Source organism: Pholis gunnellus (genome assembly GCF_910591455.1).
Source record: "Pholis gunnellus genome assembly, chromosome: 9".
NCBI classification, from domain to species: domain Eukaryota; kingdom Metazoa; phylum Chordata; class Actinopteri; order Perciformes; family Pholidae; genus Pholis; species Pholis gunnellus.
Genome location: NC_136535.1, coordinates 19,654,836 through 19,671,938, shown reverse-complemented (window position 1 = coordinate 19,671,938; position 17,103 = coordinate 19,654,836). Strand labels below are relative to the sequence as shown.

The window sequence follows — 17,103 nt, the reverse complement described above, 5'->3', positions numbered from 1 at the left end:
TTAGTTTTGGCCAGGGGGAACCATTTTAATGTGGCACACTGAGTCTTCTGACTGATGGAGGAGTCCTAAAATATGGGGTCACAGTCTGTACACATTCAGTACACACACGACTGCACCTTTGTAGGCATACCCACATATACAATGATAGACATTTCACACTGTTTCATAATTTTATGTTTACTGTGAGAATATGAATAACTTAATACAAATAAACTGCATTGCATGCACACACACACACACACACACACACATTCACACAAACACACACTCTGCTCATAGTTTAAGTGTTGAAAGGGGAGCAGCATTTCAGTGAACTATCTTTTTATTGACCCATTTGAGAGATGAATTATTAAATCTAAAAGGTGAACCAACTGCCAGCCATGTAGTCTCTCTCTCAGACACACCCACACACACCCACACACACACACACACACACACACACTGTAACTCATGTTCTTACTCACACACACTGCAGACAGTTGTCCCATCAGGCATAAAGGACACTGGAGGATAAGATAGTTATATTATTTCACATGGATTTTACTGGATCGTTTAATAATCTCAGTCGTTACCTTAAAATTGAATGTCAGTGGAAATGTTATGAGAAAGTCTGAGAACTGTGATGGTCCAGAGGCTCAACAGCATGCTCACGGATATCAAACTCTTTTTCTGGGGACCCACTTTAAAAAAAAAAGACAAAACATCTCGATCCAATTCAGTGAGAAGCGTAAATTTGTGCCTAAATCAACAATCCTGACCACTTTTACTGTCATGCTCACATCACCTTATATTAATCTTGCATAAACCAGCCATTTCGAAGAGATACATGTTTGATAAATCACAACTTTGTCTTATTCATGTGTTATTAAAAACATATACACATTTTGAATAAAAGCTGATTATTTTGAGTATAACTTAGAAATGCTGAGACATTTTGATTGCTTATCTATTGAAAACTTTTAATCCAGTTGTAAAATATTTAATAAAATTATCAGTTTTAAAAGAGTGGTTTGTTTATGAATTGCAAAAGCATGTAATGTTATTTTAAGAGTTTACAATGGCAAGTTCTGATCAAAGTAAAGTTCTTGACACAATGATGGTGAACATTTTAGGAAAAATACACATTTAAAGCAACCTATCCATGGAGTTGTATTAAGAATCCAGTGACTGAAAAAGGTTTACTTTAAGGCCCCATATACTTGAAAAGAATAATTGAAAATAGATGTTACCACAGTTTGAATCCATTCAAAGAAAAGGACTGCTGGCACTGGAGTGGGGTTGCAACGATTTTATCTGAAGTAGTTTTCAGTGAAATCCTTCAAGAAGTGAGAAGCAGCATGTCCTTTGTGTATGATCTTGGTTCTTTTTTTGTAGGATGATTGCTTGAATACTTGGTGGGTTACTTTAGAGGTGCACGTTCTTCAGCGAGTGATGTGTGTACCATTGTGACCATTTGTCTGGTGGTAAGGCAGTCTGGAGAAGGATGCCCATGCCAGAAGGGAGGTCAAATCACCAACTCATTCCTCTTCCTGGACACTTCCATTTATCAGGCCTGACTGCATGCATCCCACACCCTCAAGGTAGGGCTGTGTGTTTGTGTGTACATGTGTTGGCAGGAGAAAGGGTGAAAGACCCACAGATATGACTAAAATTATGGATGTGGGAGTGAGATGGACATATACATTAAGAGAAAATTTACAGTGGCACATTTATTTGAAATGGTGCAGTGGCTACTCAGAGCGTGGCAGCACGGAGCGTGTGCCCATTTGGAACGGGCTGATTGCTTAGCTCCAGGTATTGCTGCTTTCAGCGCTGTCGAGAACCGCTCATTGCTCATTGACTCCAGGGAAGGGAATAAGAGTTAGGTTGTAATTCTAGTGTATTCAGCGTCCAGTAGCAAAAGGGAACTGCAGGCAATGACCCGCGACCTGTAAAGGCCTGCTGGGGACAACATGCTCAACTCAGTAGGCAGATCCCTAAAGCCCTTCCCCCACCGCTGTGCAGAGCACTATCGCTTGTTTATTCAAAGTTTATTAAGTCCATATTTCACCAACTTTGTCAGTGCACTCACTTGGATCCCCAGCGATACACCTGCCACGTGTGAAGTACATTGGATGAACCTTGAGATAAGTAAAGGACACCCACACACACAACATTGTACTTCAATCTTTGTGAGGACACCCATTGACATAATGCATTCCCTTGCCCATTACCCCAACCTTAACCATAACAACTATGTCTCACACACACACACACACACCTACATACAGAAATCCCTTGGTTTATAGTCTGATTTAACCAGTAGGCTTGGTTTGAAGTATTGTCATTATCAATCTTTTAATGCAATACATATCTGTATGTAGAGTTTGAGCCTTTTGTGATGGATTTCTATCATTTTACAATTGGAAGTTTCCAGAGAGGCCACATTCACTTATTAAGGAAACCAATGGCAATGTAACATAAGTCATATTGTAGTAATATAGTAGAGCAGTATACGATAATTAGGTTTTGAATTACAGTCAAGATGTTTTTTGCCCGATATTCAAACAGATATCTTGTTCTTTTTTAATTACCTTTTTTTTCACACAAGACCACAACTCCTTTCCATTGTTGTGGTTGTGTTTTATGCTAAAGCAGGGAGAGGATGAGAGCATAACCATCCAACAAATATGTCAATGTGGCTGTTATGTAAATCTTTTATTTTGTTTCATTTCAGACTCATCGTCAGGAGAAATAACCTTTATGTTGTTTGACAGGACGGCTGCTAAAAGGCCATCCATCCAAGTCTATTTGCCTCTTCCAGCAATTCAAGCATATAGAAAAACAAATGACAATATCAACTACGCCATGTAAAACATATGTCAAACTATGTACAGAAGCAATGTTTTCTTGAATGCCTGTCTATCAATGTATTTTGATGTATTGCCATAAACCAGTCATCTCCAACCCTCAAACAAAAACATACATTTTGTGAATTTATTAGTAAAGCCTTTTGTCTTAGACAGCTGAAAAAAGAGAAAATGTGATTTAATGGCAGCTTCTAGCTCATCATTGTAGCAAACAGTTGAGGCTGTATTATATGTAGAATATATATTCCCCACTGAAGAACTTTTCACTGCTGAAGTGGAGTCAAATCAGCTTGAAGATCACAGTGTGAACAATTAAATTGTGACACATCTTCTGCATATTTAACTGTCATGGTGGTGAATGTACAATAGCAACAGTTGACATAAATAGATACAGAGATAAACACACACACACACACACACACACACACACACAGATCAGTGGGTGTAACCTATAAGCAATTAAATCCTTGACATGGAACATCTTGAGGTGTCTTTCACACATGCTTACATTCCAATAATTGAACCGGCACTTTTAGGAGACATATCTGGTGACAGATCAGATCTGTTCACTTGCAGCAGCTCTGTCTGTGTGTGTGTCTTTTTTCTTTGTGCGTCAGTCGTGTTCGCTGCGTCGAGGCAGCCAGGCCTGAACCTGTGACAGCAGCACAGTTGGTTGAGCACCTAAAGCTGCCAAGCTGTCAGTTTGACGTCTGAATTATAGTGAACACACATCTGTACGAGTCAACCGCCAGTTAATCTCAACATCTGTACGTGTAGCTGTCCACAGTTGACTGCATAGAAACACATAAGGATTGTGGAATTAACATGGCGTACTCTGTTGTGTTGTTTTTTTTTCTGTGGAAGAACATGATAATATACAATTGTTTTTAGCCACACTACCTGCATGGCTTAAGAGATGGCAATGTTGAAAAGTACTAGAATTTAATTTATTAATAATAATAATGAGGGGGGGGGATTAAGCTGGGCAAGTCTGAAGAGGTGGAGCCTTTTTCATGTCATGGAGAACTGGTGATGCGATCACTTGAGTGGGTCAGTGTGGTCAGTAAGCGGCAGCAGTGTTCTGTATGTACTGGAGTTTATCAGGTGCAGTAATCAAGCCTGGATGTTACAAATGCGTGAATGGTTGTTTCTGCAGCAGTAAGTGACAGCGAGGGTCAGAGGAAGTTAATGTAGCGGAGGTGGAAGAAGGCTGTTCTTCCTGCTGATGTGGTTGACATGGGGCAGGAGTGAGGTCGAGGATGACTCTAGGGTCGTGGCTTTGGAATTGGGGGTGAGGATGGAGCCATCAATATCGAGATATCCATATACGCAGTTGGTTAGGATTTCTGACTTATTGTAGTAGAGTTTCAGAACATGTCATTGCATCAGTGTCTTAGTGTCATTGAAGTAAGTGGTGAGAGTGGAGTGAGGTCATTCGTGTGGGCATGAACTCCTTTCACTTATTAAATAGTTAAATGAGAGATACAAGATTTGTAAATTACATCGAAATGCTTCCCTAAATTGCACCTATATTATATCTGCATGTGCTTTCGGATAGAATGAGAGCTCTTCTGTATAAGAGTCTCTTTTCAGGAGTAGCTCTGCTCTTGTGTCTGCATGATAAGGGTTTGGCTCCAATAACTGTTTCAATTCAAAATTCATAATTTGTAATGTCAGTCACACATTAGCCATTCAGCTCAGAACGAGCTGGCTGGGAGAGGAGGAAGCACATGCAAAAGCCTCTTGTGGTAATTGTACGGATACAAAATGCAGGTACATTAGCAAAAATAACCCTGAACAGGATAAGCAGTTGAGAGGATGGATGTTATAGTAAAAGGGTAAATGGAAACAGAAGGCGACGAAATGCAATAAAAGCCTCCAGCTGGATCAAACAGTGGATGTTGCAGTTACATGTTTCCTACCAACAATGACGCCCACAGCTTTAGCTTTTTATTAAGTCTCAACTACGTCACTGTTAGGACAACTTGAGCTAATCATGATTCACTCTTTTAATTGCTTGCGTCACACATATCACACATGTACATAGATATATATAAAATATATATGTATTTATAAAAAATGAAAGGAAATGCTCGAGACAATTTAAATTTTATCTGCCAATTTCTTTTTTTTATATTTGTCTGACTTCAGCTACTTTCAAAGTCTGTGGTTATGGATTATCTGAAGTATAGAAGATATTGTTTCTGGAAACACACTACTGTTCAGGTTTTCAAATGTTATTCTTCAGTGCTTTAAACTGCACAAACTAAACTAAGCGAAGAGCTTAAACTCTCCTTCTAAGTGGCAGTTAAGAAAAACAGTGAGGTGCATTTATATTTTGTGTTAAGAATACAATCGTCCAACTATTATCTCGACATTTAAGGGTAAATCTGCAGCCTTTTAGTGAGTGTGTGTGTGTGTGTTCTCCCGTGCCTGGTGGGAGACAATTTCCACTCAGCATGTGTTAAGGAGAGGAAGCTGAACATAATGATTGTGTAATCCACACACTCGGCATTACCAGGTTTTGCAGCAATGATCAAACACAAGCACATACGCACACAACACAATTTGCGTAGAATCCCGTAGACTCCTGTGGGCTTGATCACCTGCACTTCACAATTTCCGATAACATCAACATGCTCTCCACATTCATTCCCTCCCTTTCATTTTGTTTAGTTTTTTGTTCTGTCTCTCAGTTATGAGGAGGACAAACATACTGAAGGCAGAATTACCATGGAGATGCACTCAGCCTAGTCAAAGGCCCAACAGAGGAATTAGCGTGATAGGATCTGTGGTACTTCATCACACACTGACACGCATGTAGGCCAGCATGAGCAAGCTCTCTGAAGCCAATGCACGCGCGCACACACATTCACAAATGCATGTTTACACACGTACAATGACTGATTGTTCTACCCTTATCTGATGTTTCAGCCAATGGTTTATTTCCATTCCTCGAACCAGGGAATTGTCTCCAGAATGCTTGCACTGAGAAAACTCATTCCGATGATCTGGGTCAGATAGAGGCACTTCCATCGGCCACAGACAATTCCGGCTCGGAATGACAACAGAACTTTAAAGAGAGAGGGAGAGGGAGTGAGAGACCGCCTCAAGGCAAGATGCACCACAGATGATAAAACAAGGGAGTTGATATCCACCCAGTGGTCTGCCAGACAGATAAATGGTGTGTGTCCCTGGAATGAATATTCACAATCCAAACTCTTTACATTCTCAACTCCATCAAACGTGTAAAGCTGTGTGCTTATACAGACCCATTTCTCCTTTTGTCATGCCAAGCTATAAATTGCTCCGTGCCTCTCGTAAATCCATGGAACACCACTTGGAGGGAAATGGTTTCTGTTTTCTCCGGTAGCACTTTGGCTTTGGGGGAAATTGGTTTGCAAACAAAGACGTGCATCAAAAATATCTAGCTATTCCAAGTCTGAAGAATGGCTGTTTTTCTTTTCTTCACATCCCTTGTGTATGTAAAGAAACTTTGCCAACTACAATACATGGGAATCCAAAAGCAGTGCAAAATAAAGAGTTGTTTGTAACCATGCAATGCATCACAAAAAAATTAGCAAATCAATATACGTTAGACCCAAAGTCAATTTGACATTTTCAGTCATTTAAAAACTGAATTAAGTAAAAACCTATTCCGGTACCCTACTTTGATGCATCATGTTGATTTCAGGGGGATTTTATTGAAGAAACAGGAACGTTTTGGCTTTGAATTTTGATGGAGCCATCTGCCAAACAGTTTACATTTCCAGTGTTTGTTACGCTGGGAGAAATAGAGGAGGTGTTGAGCAAATATTGACGGCATCTGGTCTTTCTCTCATGCAGACAGACCAAGTAAACACAGGTGTAAACTTTGCGAGCAAATTAGATTTTATTTTTATTTTCAATCCATCTACAGAAAAGATGTCACTCAAATCTTTGTCTCAGCAATAACAATAACTCAGTTGTGTCACTGTGGTTTACTCCTGACCGCTGAAACGTCATTGATGCCGTGAGTGAATCTCAAAGAAGCACAAGTGTGACACCACACAACAACTGACAGTTTCTCCACCTCTGCTATGTACAAACATCACATTAAGTTTCGGTTGACCTTGCTCCCTTCATACATCATCACACACTATAGAAACCAGGGTAGATGACATGCCGTGTTTGATCAAACATGTGATATCATCAGGACAGCTCATATCAGCCTGCAAATCGATTGAGGTGATTGAATCTATGAAATCCTCACATTACCAGATAATCTGTGCTGACAATCACTTCCGACCAAGCCTCTGATCAACGTATACCCTCCAGCTGTCAGGATGAGCAAATCTGGTGTAAATTGGCCCCATAATCCTCGAGTGTGTCTTTGGATTTAATGATTACATCTCCATCATCACATCCACTTCAGAAAGGGGAGATGGGTAATAGGAGGAAAAATAGATACAGAGTATAGATTGTGCATAAAGATGAAAGAGGCGTTGTTTTGAATATTTTTCACAACACGTCACTAAAACGCTGATGTGCAACAGTAATCAAAACATTGCCTATGATATGTCTACAAATCCTGCCATCAGTAAACCTCATACAGACATTGCAGATTAACAAAGGCTGGGACCAGACCAATTATTTCAATCAATTAATCCGATTAGAGTGTCTAATCCTTTGATCCCTCCCACCTTGTCGCTTTCCTCCTCACTTATTCAGACTCGCCCTTGCTCTTTCACGCCATCTTCTTTTCGACCTTTTCCCTTTCTGCTCTCCCTCTTCTCCCCCTTTGTACTCAGCTGATTGGTGCTGTTGACATAATAATTAAAATCTACAGATTGTAATATACTAGTAAATTAAATGGTCAGATCGGGATCATTCACAGCAGTGTGGAGCAAAAATTAGACAAAAAGTGAACCAATCCTGGCAATACAATTCCCCATGCATTAGTTTCTTTTATTAAGGAATTGTCCTTAAGCAGCTTCTTGGTTGCCAAAATAAAGTACAAATTTGTATCACAACCTGAATTGTTTACAGTGTAAACAGCTAACACGTGAGCATAAAACAGGGCAGACCAGGAGTGTTATCCCCTTTAATTAATAGCTCTCTGCTTTAGGAGGTTGGCTCAAAAAGAGACAAAACCACATACTGCTCTCCTTGTCTCTCCTGCCTTTGTCAGGGAAGCAGTCTGGAATTCAGCCACTGGGCATCAGACCAGAATGGAGAGATTCAGAGATAGTGTAAGTGGGTATTGTCAATGCAGTGATGGTGTGTTTTGGGGAATATTGTTTTTCATAAAACAAACCACCAGTGTTCCAGATTATTTACAGAGGGAGATACAGACAGTTATTTATATCTTATTTATGGCTTTTATTAGAAGTAACACATCAAAGTCACGAACACTAAGGCTACAGCTTTAGCTGAGCATTACCATTCCTTTAATAGAGTATGGATTAGACTACCATAGACCAACTGCTTTCACTTGTTTGTCTTGTTATAAGTAATACTTAACACAAGTCAAGCAGCTTTTTAAAATCCTCTTCGGCGCCGTAGATTGTTTATAAGATGTGGACGTCACCAAGAAGTCACCCATTGGTTTGTGGACTACAGTTTTGAAGCCTCAATTTTGGCATTTTGGCTGTCACCATCTTGGTTTTTGTTCGTAATCATATTGGGTATCTGGAACAGGAAGTGACATGAGGGTGGAGCTAAGTACAGCCGAACGCTGTTCAAGACTTTTTTAGTCGACCAAATGAATTGCCATGAACTGAAAACACAGTGAAAAGGTTAAAGTGAAGGTAGTACGGACAATGCCGTGGTAGCAACCTGTCAGTCACAAGGTAAGCACGCCCTAGAGCATACCCAGCTTTATCTGTTTTGCACCCTCAGTGAGTGGCGGATGGAAAGCAACACAGAATGTAGACTGCAACAGATGGAACAATAACCATAAGAATCTGCATTCAAGATTAGCATATAACTTGAATCGGTTGGCATTTTACAAAAACTTAAACTTCATTAGACAGTCAACACTAGAGCGACTGAACCTTCAGTATGGGTATAGAGAGACAAAGGAATGACTTCTAATAAAAGGCCAGATTCAAATTAAAGATGGCATGGCCCTTTTGTCACTTGCTTTATGCCTTAAAAGCATTAGTTATTAATTTTGGGACATATGCTTATTTGCTCTCTGTCTATAGGACCATTTAATATAAGGCTATACAGCCAGTAGTTGGCTGGTTTTATAAGGGTTATGTGGTGGACTATTTCTTTGCTAGGAGCAGTGACTTCCTGGAGTCTCTGCTGGTTCCCTAGCAATTTCTTCCAGGCAAGAATATAGTTTCTGTTTTTACAAAAAATAATTCTGTTTTTACAGAGACAGGCGATCTGATTCCAGTTGTTGTGAGAAGCTAAGCAGCTGTTCACTGTAGCTTTATATTTAACAATCGGAGATGAGAGTGAGAAACTTCTAATTGATATCACCTCCAGAAATCAAATAAGCACATTTTTCAAAATGTCCACTAAAACTACGCCCCAGGAGCAGGAACACATTTCACCAAAACATTCATTCAACATAGACGAGTATTGCTACATGTTAAAAACTGGTTATTGTGTTTTTGCTTGACTTGTACTATCATTAACATCAACCCACATTTACTTGAGAGCTTAAACTTAAACAAAGTGCCTATTGGTTGGTAAAACCTTTTAAAAGACACTCGTTCAGAGACAGTGGCAGACAGAAAGGCAGCAGGAGGCCTGGGCAGGAGACAGAGATAAAGATATCTGAGGGATTGTGTCAGGAAAAGTCTGCATCAAAGTGATGTGCTCTATGATGCTAAATGGAGTATAGGGAGACTGTCAGTTCCCAGCTAGGAAGCTTGATGGAAATGACAGCAGGGTTTTATTGTAGTCCTAAAGGAGAAGTTCTGTCTCTTAAAGCATTCATCGTCCAAGCCATTTTAAAAATGTGGGGACAGCGCCCTGCCTTTTGCTGTGGATTTATGTCTTTTGATGGATTAAATATGTCTTCAGCTACATGTGCGTGTCCTACCAGTTGATTTCTGTTCTCAAATCTGAAGAGAGATTTCCTGTATGTCTCAAAGATAAGAATATTCATTCATGTGCTGGATTCTCTAGTTATGTACTTCAAGGGAGTTCCTACTTTTCTTCAGTCCCTCTCACAAACCAAATACTTGTTTTTCTTTACTAATAACTGCTTCCAAGCCCGCACTGTTTTGGCTTGGTATCCGTCTCTCCTTTTCTTCAGGTTTATTTTTCAAAGAGAGATTTCTTTAGGTTTATATTTCCTCAGTAGTCTTCAAATCCACTTTGACCTTACTTTGAGGAAGAACTTTCACACAATATTGAATGAAGTTATTGTTATAAAAAGCTTCCCATGGAGAACTGAACTTAGGTTTTTTTAATGTTTTTTCTTTTTTTCTTAGAATATTCTGTTAAATTAAGTCGGGTCATCTTTCATTTTAGTTCCCTTCCTTCAACTCTGAAGACTGACTTTGCCAAATTCTCATTGGAAGCACTGCAAATAAAGAAAGGGTGCTCTATGGTAGCTATGGATGGGCTCAAGTAAGTAACATGTATTTGCACAGAGTGTACTTTAATTGTTATATCGAGATATAACTTCCAGCTGTTGAGACTTTTTCGTTTGTTCATTAAAAAACAGATAGCCGCCGTTTTTACTTTAGCTGTTAATGTTGGTCTCTCAACAGGTCCGTCCACAACTTTGGTTGAAACTTGCATATCTCAATAACTATTTGATGGGTTGCCATGAACTTTGGTAGAGATATCCATTTTCCCAGAGAGTGAATCCTAATGACTCCACCATGAGGTTCACATTAGTGTTTTTGAGTGAAATGTTCCAACAGCTATTGGATTGAAATTGGTTGCCCCCCCCCCAAGGAGAACTCTGATGAACACTCGACTTTCCCGCTAGCACCACCATCAGGTCAAAATACTTTGATTTACAACCATTAGCCATCAAAGGCCAGGTTCAGTTGGAGAACACAAGACCATTGGAGAATGGTTGATTCGATAAGTGCGCAGCATTTCTTTTGTTTATTTTCTCCTTCACTTGACAGAACAACAGTCAAAGATAATTTAAACTTAGAAAGCCTTTCACAGAGAAATCTGTGACATTTTTTAAAGAGATCCAACTTGCCTGGGCTATGGGAAACACAACATTGCTGAAGGGCTGGCATATGCTGTAACACATTATAGCCTGACTGGGCACGTGAAATACACTTACAAATTCAATTCAAAAAGCAATTGTTGTCTTGTCTAAATAGGAACTTGCATGTGTGGATCCAGAAATTGGAAACCATATGTCTAGCACTTCAATTGTAAGGGACAATATACTGGATTCTATTTGACATTTTATTTTCACATCTGTCATGTTCCGTGGAAGCAAATGAATAACATTATATGAATAACATAAAATAGAAGCATAGCTATACCAAGCAGAATATAGGATTCACCACATTATGTGAAAACATTTTCTCGTTCTTAAGAACAATCTGTTCCAAGTTCAATGACAGGTGATGCAGCATCACATTAAAGGAGACGCTCGAACCCCGGGAGACGATGAGCGTCCCGTTGGACAGAGCAGTCGCTGGACCGATGGACACGGAGAGATTTCCTGGACCACCTGAAAGTAGAACAAGCAGTGCTTTACAACAGTGTTTATTCTCATCGATCAATACTCTCAAGAGAGAGTAATGATACTTTTGGGTAGAAAAATAGATTAACTTTGTTATTGCTTGAAAAACGGTATCATTATGTGATAAGTACATTGTCATGTTTGACATAAAAGTAAATTGACACGGTTTAGAGTGTGGATTATATGCAAAACATAGCAACATTTATAATGTTTTTGCCAGTTTGGTGAAACACCACTGTCAGATTGATGTAGGCTACATGTAAAACGCAAAGAGAAAACTAAGTTACAGCAATAAATACTGCATAACTTTATGCTTGTATGTCAATCGTATGGTCTACAGGTTGAATTGGAGGATGTCAGTTCATCAGTGATGTCATAGGAATCCATTCTAGAATGGAATCCTGGACCTAGAATTCTAGCACCCCATCATGATGTGTGTTCACTTTCTCTCTCTTGACTCAAAAGACCTGTTGAGACACCTTGAGACAAGTCATCGACCATAAAACTCATACTCAGAAAATCAAGATGAGCGACTGGGACGAATATTCACATATGTCAAGCTCAGTGTTTAATTATCTCCGTCTGGAGGGAGAACTTTGCGACGCAGTCATCAAAGTCGAGGACGTAACATTTGAAATCCACAGGGTCATCCTGTGTAGATGCAGCCCGTACTTCCTGTGAGTTGGCTATCTGATATATATATATATGGGGGGGGGGGGGGGCTTGTGAATGTATATCCATCAAATGAGCAGAAAGTAATAGTTAATGATCTAAAGTCTGAGAGACTAATCCCGATATGTGATGAATTACATACGTTCATGGATCATTAGTGATAAAAACAAGTTTAACTTAGAGAAGAAGATATAATGTATCAGCTACAATATTCTCTCAGGTCCAAAGTAATGTGCTTTTAAGCAGATTCGTATTGATTAGTAGCATTGAGTAGTTTGTGTGTTCAGAAAAGTGACTAAATTAATTTAATGCAACAAAAAAAAAGTAATTGCACACACTTGACATGGTTAATTGGATGAATTGTAGATGGTGGTGAAACAGCTCCAGAGAGATCACAGAAAGAATACAAAAATAGCATACAAAATGTAATATTACATATTTGTGACATTTGTTTGACAGTGACATTGTTCCTGCTAGTTACACTCCGGCGGTTTACGTATTGTACAAATTCCCTTGAATGCAAAATGGTGTAATATGTTGATTTTGTGAATGCTTACTTAAAAACTTCATCATTGTTATCAATGAGACGATGAGAATGAAAATCTGAAGTCTGTTTCCAATCCTCTGCTGTGTGTTCATTCTGACCTGCAGCGCTCTCTGGAGTCGCTGGTCACCTCCAGACAAAAAGGTCTTCCACATACCCGGCCTGTCTCCGGACATGATGCAGCTCATCATTGAGTTTGCGTACACCGGCTTGGTCTCCGTGACGGAGGAAAACGTGCAGGAGCTGCTGATGGCAGCCGATCAGTTCAACGTCATGGGCGTGGTGCAAACTTGCTGCGACTTCCTGGGCGAGCAGCTCTCCCCAAAGAACTGCATCGGCATCTTTCAGGTCACCGACACCTGCTTGTCCCCCGAGCTGCGGCTCAAGGCCTACCACTTCATCCTTGATCACTTTGAGGAGGTGGTTTCTTCCGAAGAGTTCCCGCAGCTCTCCGTGCAGCAACTCGCCGACATCCTCGGTAGAGACGACCTCAATGTGAACAAAGAGAGCGCGGCGTTCGAGGCCATCCTTCGCTGGATCGACCACGAACCTGAAGAGCGAGAAGCACACATCGCAGTGCTCTTGTCTAAGGTATGTTAACCTTCTGTCACCAGATTTAGTTTAGACTTGCATCTTCAGCATTTGGCTGATGGTGTTATCCTAAATTGCAGCGACGATCAATTAAACCACCTTGGTGGAATTAAAGTCAGAACCAAGACCAAGTCTAGTTTAGGGTGCTTTCATTAAGTTTGTGTTCAGACAGAAGTCACATGGACTGTCAGGTAGTTTTTTTGGGGGGGGCGACTGACATCCTGTATCATCAGCACTACATGGACCAACATGGGAAAATGAGATTCCAAAGACAGACAGCAAGTCATGCTGCTCTTTGCCTTTTTGTTTAAAAGGACAACGTCGGGCTTCCCACAACAAATTCAAACCGCACCAGTTGTTAAGTCCGCATCAGCGTTCGATTGACAGCTTTGTCACCGGCCTAAACTGAAATAAACTTGAGTACAGTCCATTGAGTTCAATTGAAAGATTGTGTCCTGTTTTTCTCTGTGTAGGTAAGACTGGTGTTGATGAGTAAGGACGTGAGGTTCAATGTGATGTCCAATGAGCTGGTGAAAAACAACGCTGAGTGCCTGCACTTGATCGGGGCAGTCATCGAAACCCTAAGTCGCACCATGAGGTTCAGACCCTCTGTGTCACATCTCTGCAACCCTCTCGCCCGCCCTCGCCTGCCTAACGCCATCCTGTTGGCCATTGGGGGCTGGAGCGGCAACAATCCAACTAACAGCATCGAGTCGTACGACGTCAACGTCGACCGCTGGATGCAGGTGACAGACCAACACGAGGGACCTCGCGCCTACCACGGCACCGCCGTCCTCAACGGGAACATCTACTGCATCGGCGGCTTCAACAGGGTCGAGAATTTCAACAGCGTGCGCAGGTTCAACGTGAGCACGCGCACCTGGCACGAGGCGGCACCCATGTACCACCGCCGATGCTACGTGAGCGTCGCTCTGTTTGACGAGTGCATCTATGCCCTGGGAGGTTTTGACGGGTTCTCACGACTCAGCACCGCAGAGCGCTACAGGCCCGAGACCAACCAGTGGAGCCTCATCGCGCCGATGCACGAGCAAAGGAGCGACGCCAGCAGCACGACGCTCCACAACAAGGTGGGTGAAGTGAACTAGAGCATTTCAAGAGTAACAGTACGATGGTGACGGGAATAATTTGAAACGAGACTGCGATGTTGTAAAAATAACCAAATTATAAATGTTAAGTTCAAGTTACGCAATTAGTGTTTCTGTTTGAGGCTGTGTTGAAGTAACTGGCCAGAGAGTAGTGTCAGACTAAAGGTCCTCCGATTCTCCCCAGGTTTACATTTGTGGCGGTTTCAATGGGACCGACTGCCTGCAAACGGCTGAATGTTACAGCCCAGAGACCAACCAGTGGACAATGATCAGCCAAATGACCTGCCAGCGCAGTGGAATTGGCATCGTTACATATGCAGACCATGTCTACGCAGTAAGTATGAAACAGTGACACGCTAACTGTGTGACGTATGTAGAGATTTGGTCAGCGGTTGTTTTTAGACTCAGATGAGCGTTCTCTTTTGGCGAAGAATTTGGTTGAATCTCATTTCAAACGTCTCACCCTTCGTTTTCACTTTTCCTCCCAAAAGGTTGGCGGCTTTGATGGCTTCGTCCGTCTGTCCAGCGCAGAGGTCTACAACCCTGAGAGCAACACTTGGCAGCAAGTGTCCCATATGTTGACTCCCCGCAGCAACTTCGGTGTCACAGTCTTCAACGACCGGCTCTATGTTGTTGGCGGCTTCAACGGCGTCACCACCTGCAGTAACGTTGAGTACTACGACGCAACGACTGACGAGTGGACGGAGGCTTGTCACATGGATATTTCCCGCAGTGCCGTGAGCTGCTGTGTGCTGTCCGGGCTCCCCAACATGGCCGAGTACGTTTTCCCCCGTGACTCCCTGTCGGTTTTCAGTGTGGACGACGCGTCTGTGGACGCTGAAGACTCTGAGGAAGACTCCTGAACAGTGCCGTGTGCACATCATCCACCCGGCAAGACGTAAAACATAAAATAAGGAAATAAATGTTTCTTGTGCATTGAACTGCTGTTCCTCCAGAGATTTTCTTTTAACTTTTCAGTTTGTGCAACTTCTAAGTTTTATGTTCTGTGAGGGGGGTGCTGTGGCCCATCTGCAGACACACACACGGGTTGATCCAGAGTGCACCACTGCAACAATAACGCCTTAATACGACAAATACGAATTGTTGTGTTTTGCGCGTTCAGGTTTTCACATCGGCCACCGTATTTCTCCTACTCGCTTGGCACAGCTTGAAAAAGTTTAGCTGGTTGCATCCTTCATCCTCGCCGCTAGATGCCGGCAAATGCACAGAGCACCTTTAAATACATTGTATTCATATTTGAAATCACCTTGTTCTGACGAGTCAAAAAAATGCTTTTCTTCAGTGTAATCAAAAACAAAATTGGTGTTACAGTATATCTAATATCAGTTGTCACATCATTTAAATCAAGAGCTATACAGCAGGGTTTTGGGGGAATTATCTGAGCTGCTTATATACTATTCCAAAAAGTGCCAAAAAAGAAGCTACACTTGAGAAGTTTAAATAGTATTTGATGATTTTTATTACATCTATGGCAGCTGTAAGAACTAAATGTACATGCACGCTGGTGTGTGTGTGTGTGTGTGTGTGTGTGTGTGTGTGTGTCGGTGCTTGACTGCTACTCAGTTATTATAATTTGAATAGAAATGGGTCCTCTGTCTATTCATTGTGTGTTTTATTCTGTGCACATAGTACAGGGAGACAATTCCTGGAGGGCAGCCAAACCAGTCAGCTTTAAGGCTTGAATCTTTTCCAGTGCATACTCTGCTGTATAAATAACTTATGTGGAGAAACAAAATGTTTCATTTAAGTACCTTAATGTATGGTTTCTTTCTGTTTACCGTGTTCTGTTTGAGTGCATGCTCTTTTGACCGTGCTGTCCTGTACATATGGGTATGTTTGTGTGTGTGTGTGTGTGTGTGTATGTGTTTGTGTATGTGTGCACTCTGGCACAGTAGTACTGTTAGCACAGCTGTCCAATCCAAAGAGTCACAGGAGGCGGGACACAGGTGTCCACGGCAAACCACATCCGTAATTATTGGGCTATGTTTATCTCATTGGCAGTGTGAGTTGTACGTCTGTCCGTCTGTCTGCCGGTTTAGTTTGTGTGTGTGTGTGTGTGTGTGCGACAACCAATGTGTTTTATTGAAATCAGTGAGCTGAAAGTTGAATTAATTTGATCAGATTAAACACAAAAGACATGGAAGTGACCGTGAGACCAAAGAGAAGCAAAAGCTGAACCATTACTAGGACACTTGTGGCTAGTGGAGAAAAGTAATGGGAATATTATAATTAACTTTGAGTCAACATGATTACTACCCTGTTGAGGTTTGGAGGTCTCATTCTGATGATTATTTCTCTTAGTGTCCCTTTCCAGTCATAGCTACAAAAGCCAGGGACATTTATTACTGCTGCTTCATACTCTGACTTCACCTCCGGAGGGTAAGTAGGAATTAAGGATTGTCGTGGGAGGACAGCCCATGGGGCAGATTGTGTTCCATCCTGCTATCATTATTATAGACCTCTGTCCTTGTGATGCGTATGAACATTTGTCCCCAAAGGCCTTTGATGAGGCATTTGACATAGATAAAGGTCATGATCCAGCAATCTAATAGAAATCAGTTATTCCTAGACTTGGAATGAATATGTAAAATACCAATGTGATCTCACGGAAAGGTGTTTAAATAGCAAGCCACTTTTAAGGACATTTTTTGTGTAATT

The 17,103-nt window shown here is 41.3% G+C and overlaps 1 protein-coding gene across 1 annotated transcript; it reads left to right on the top strand.

Annotated features, from left to right (window-relative positions):
- Nucleotides 1–12,036: 12,036 nt before the first annotated feature.
- Nucleotides 12,037–15,287, top strand: LOC306701225 (kelch-like protein 10; the record flags this gene model as incomplete). The annotated part of the gene is made up of 5 exons (XM_079166482.1): nucleotides 12,037–12,188; nucleotides 12,835–13,318; nucleotides 13,792–14,406; nucleotides 14,609–14,758; nucleotides 14,916–15,287. The coding sequence occupies 5 exons, from the start codon at nucleotides 12,037–12,039 to the stop codon at nucleotides 15,285–15,287; spliced, it is 1,773 nt and encodes a 590-aa protein (XP_079022608.1).
- Nucleotides 15,288–17,103: the final 1,816 nt, after the last annotated feature.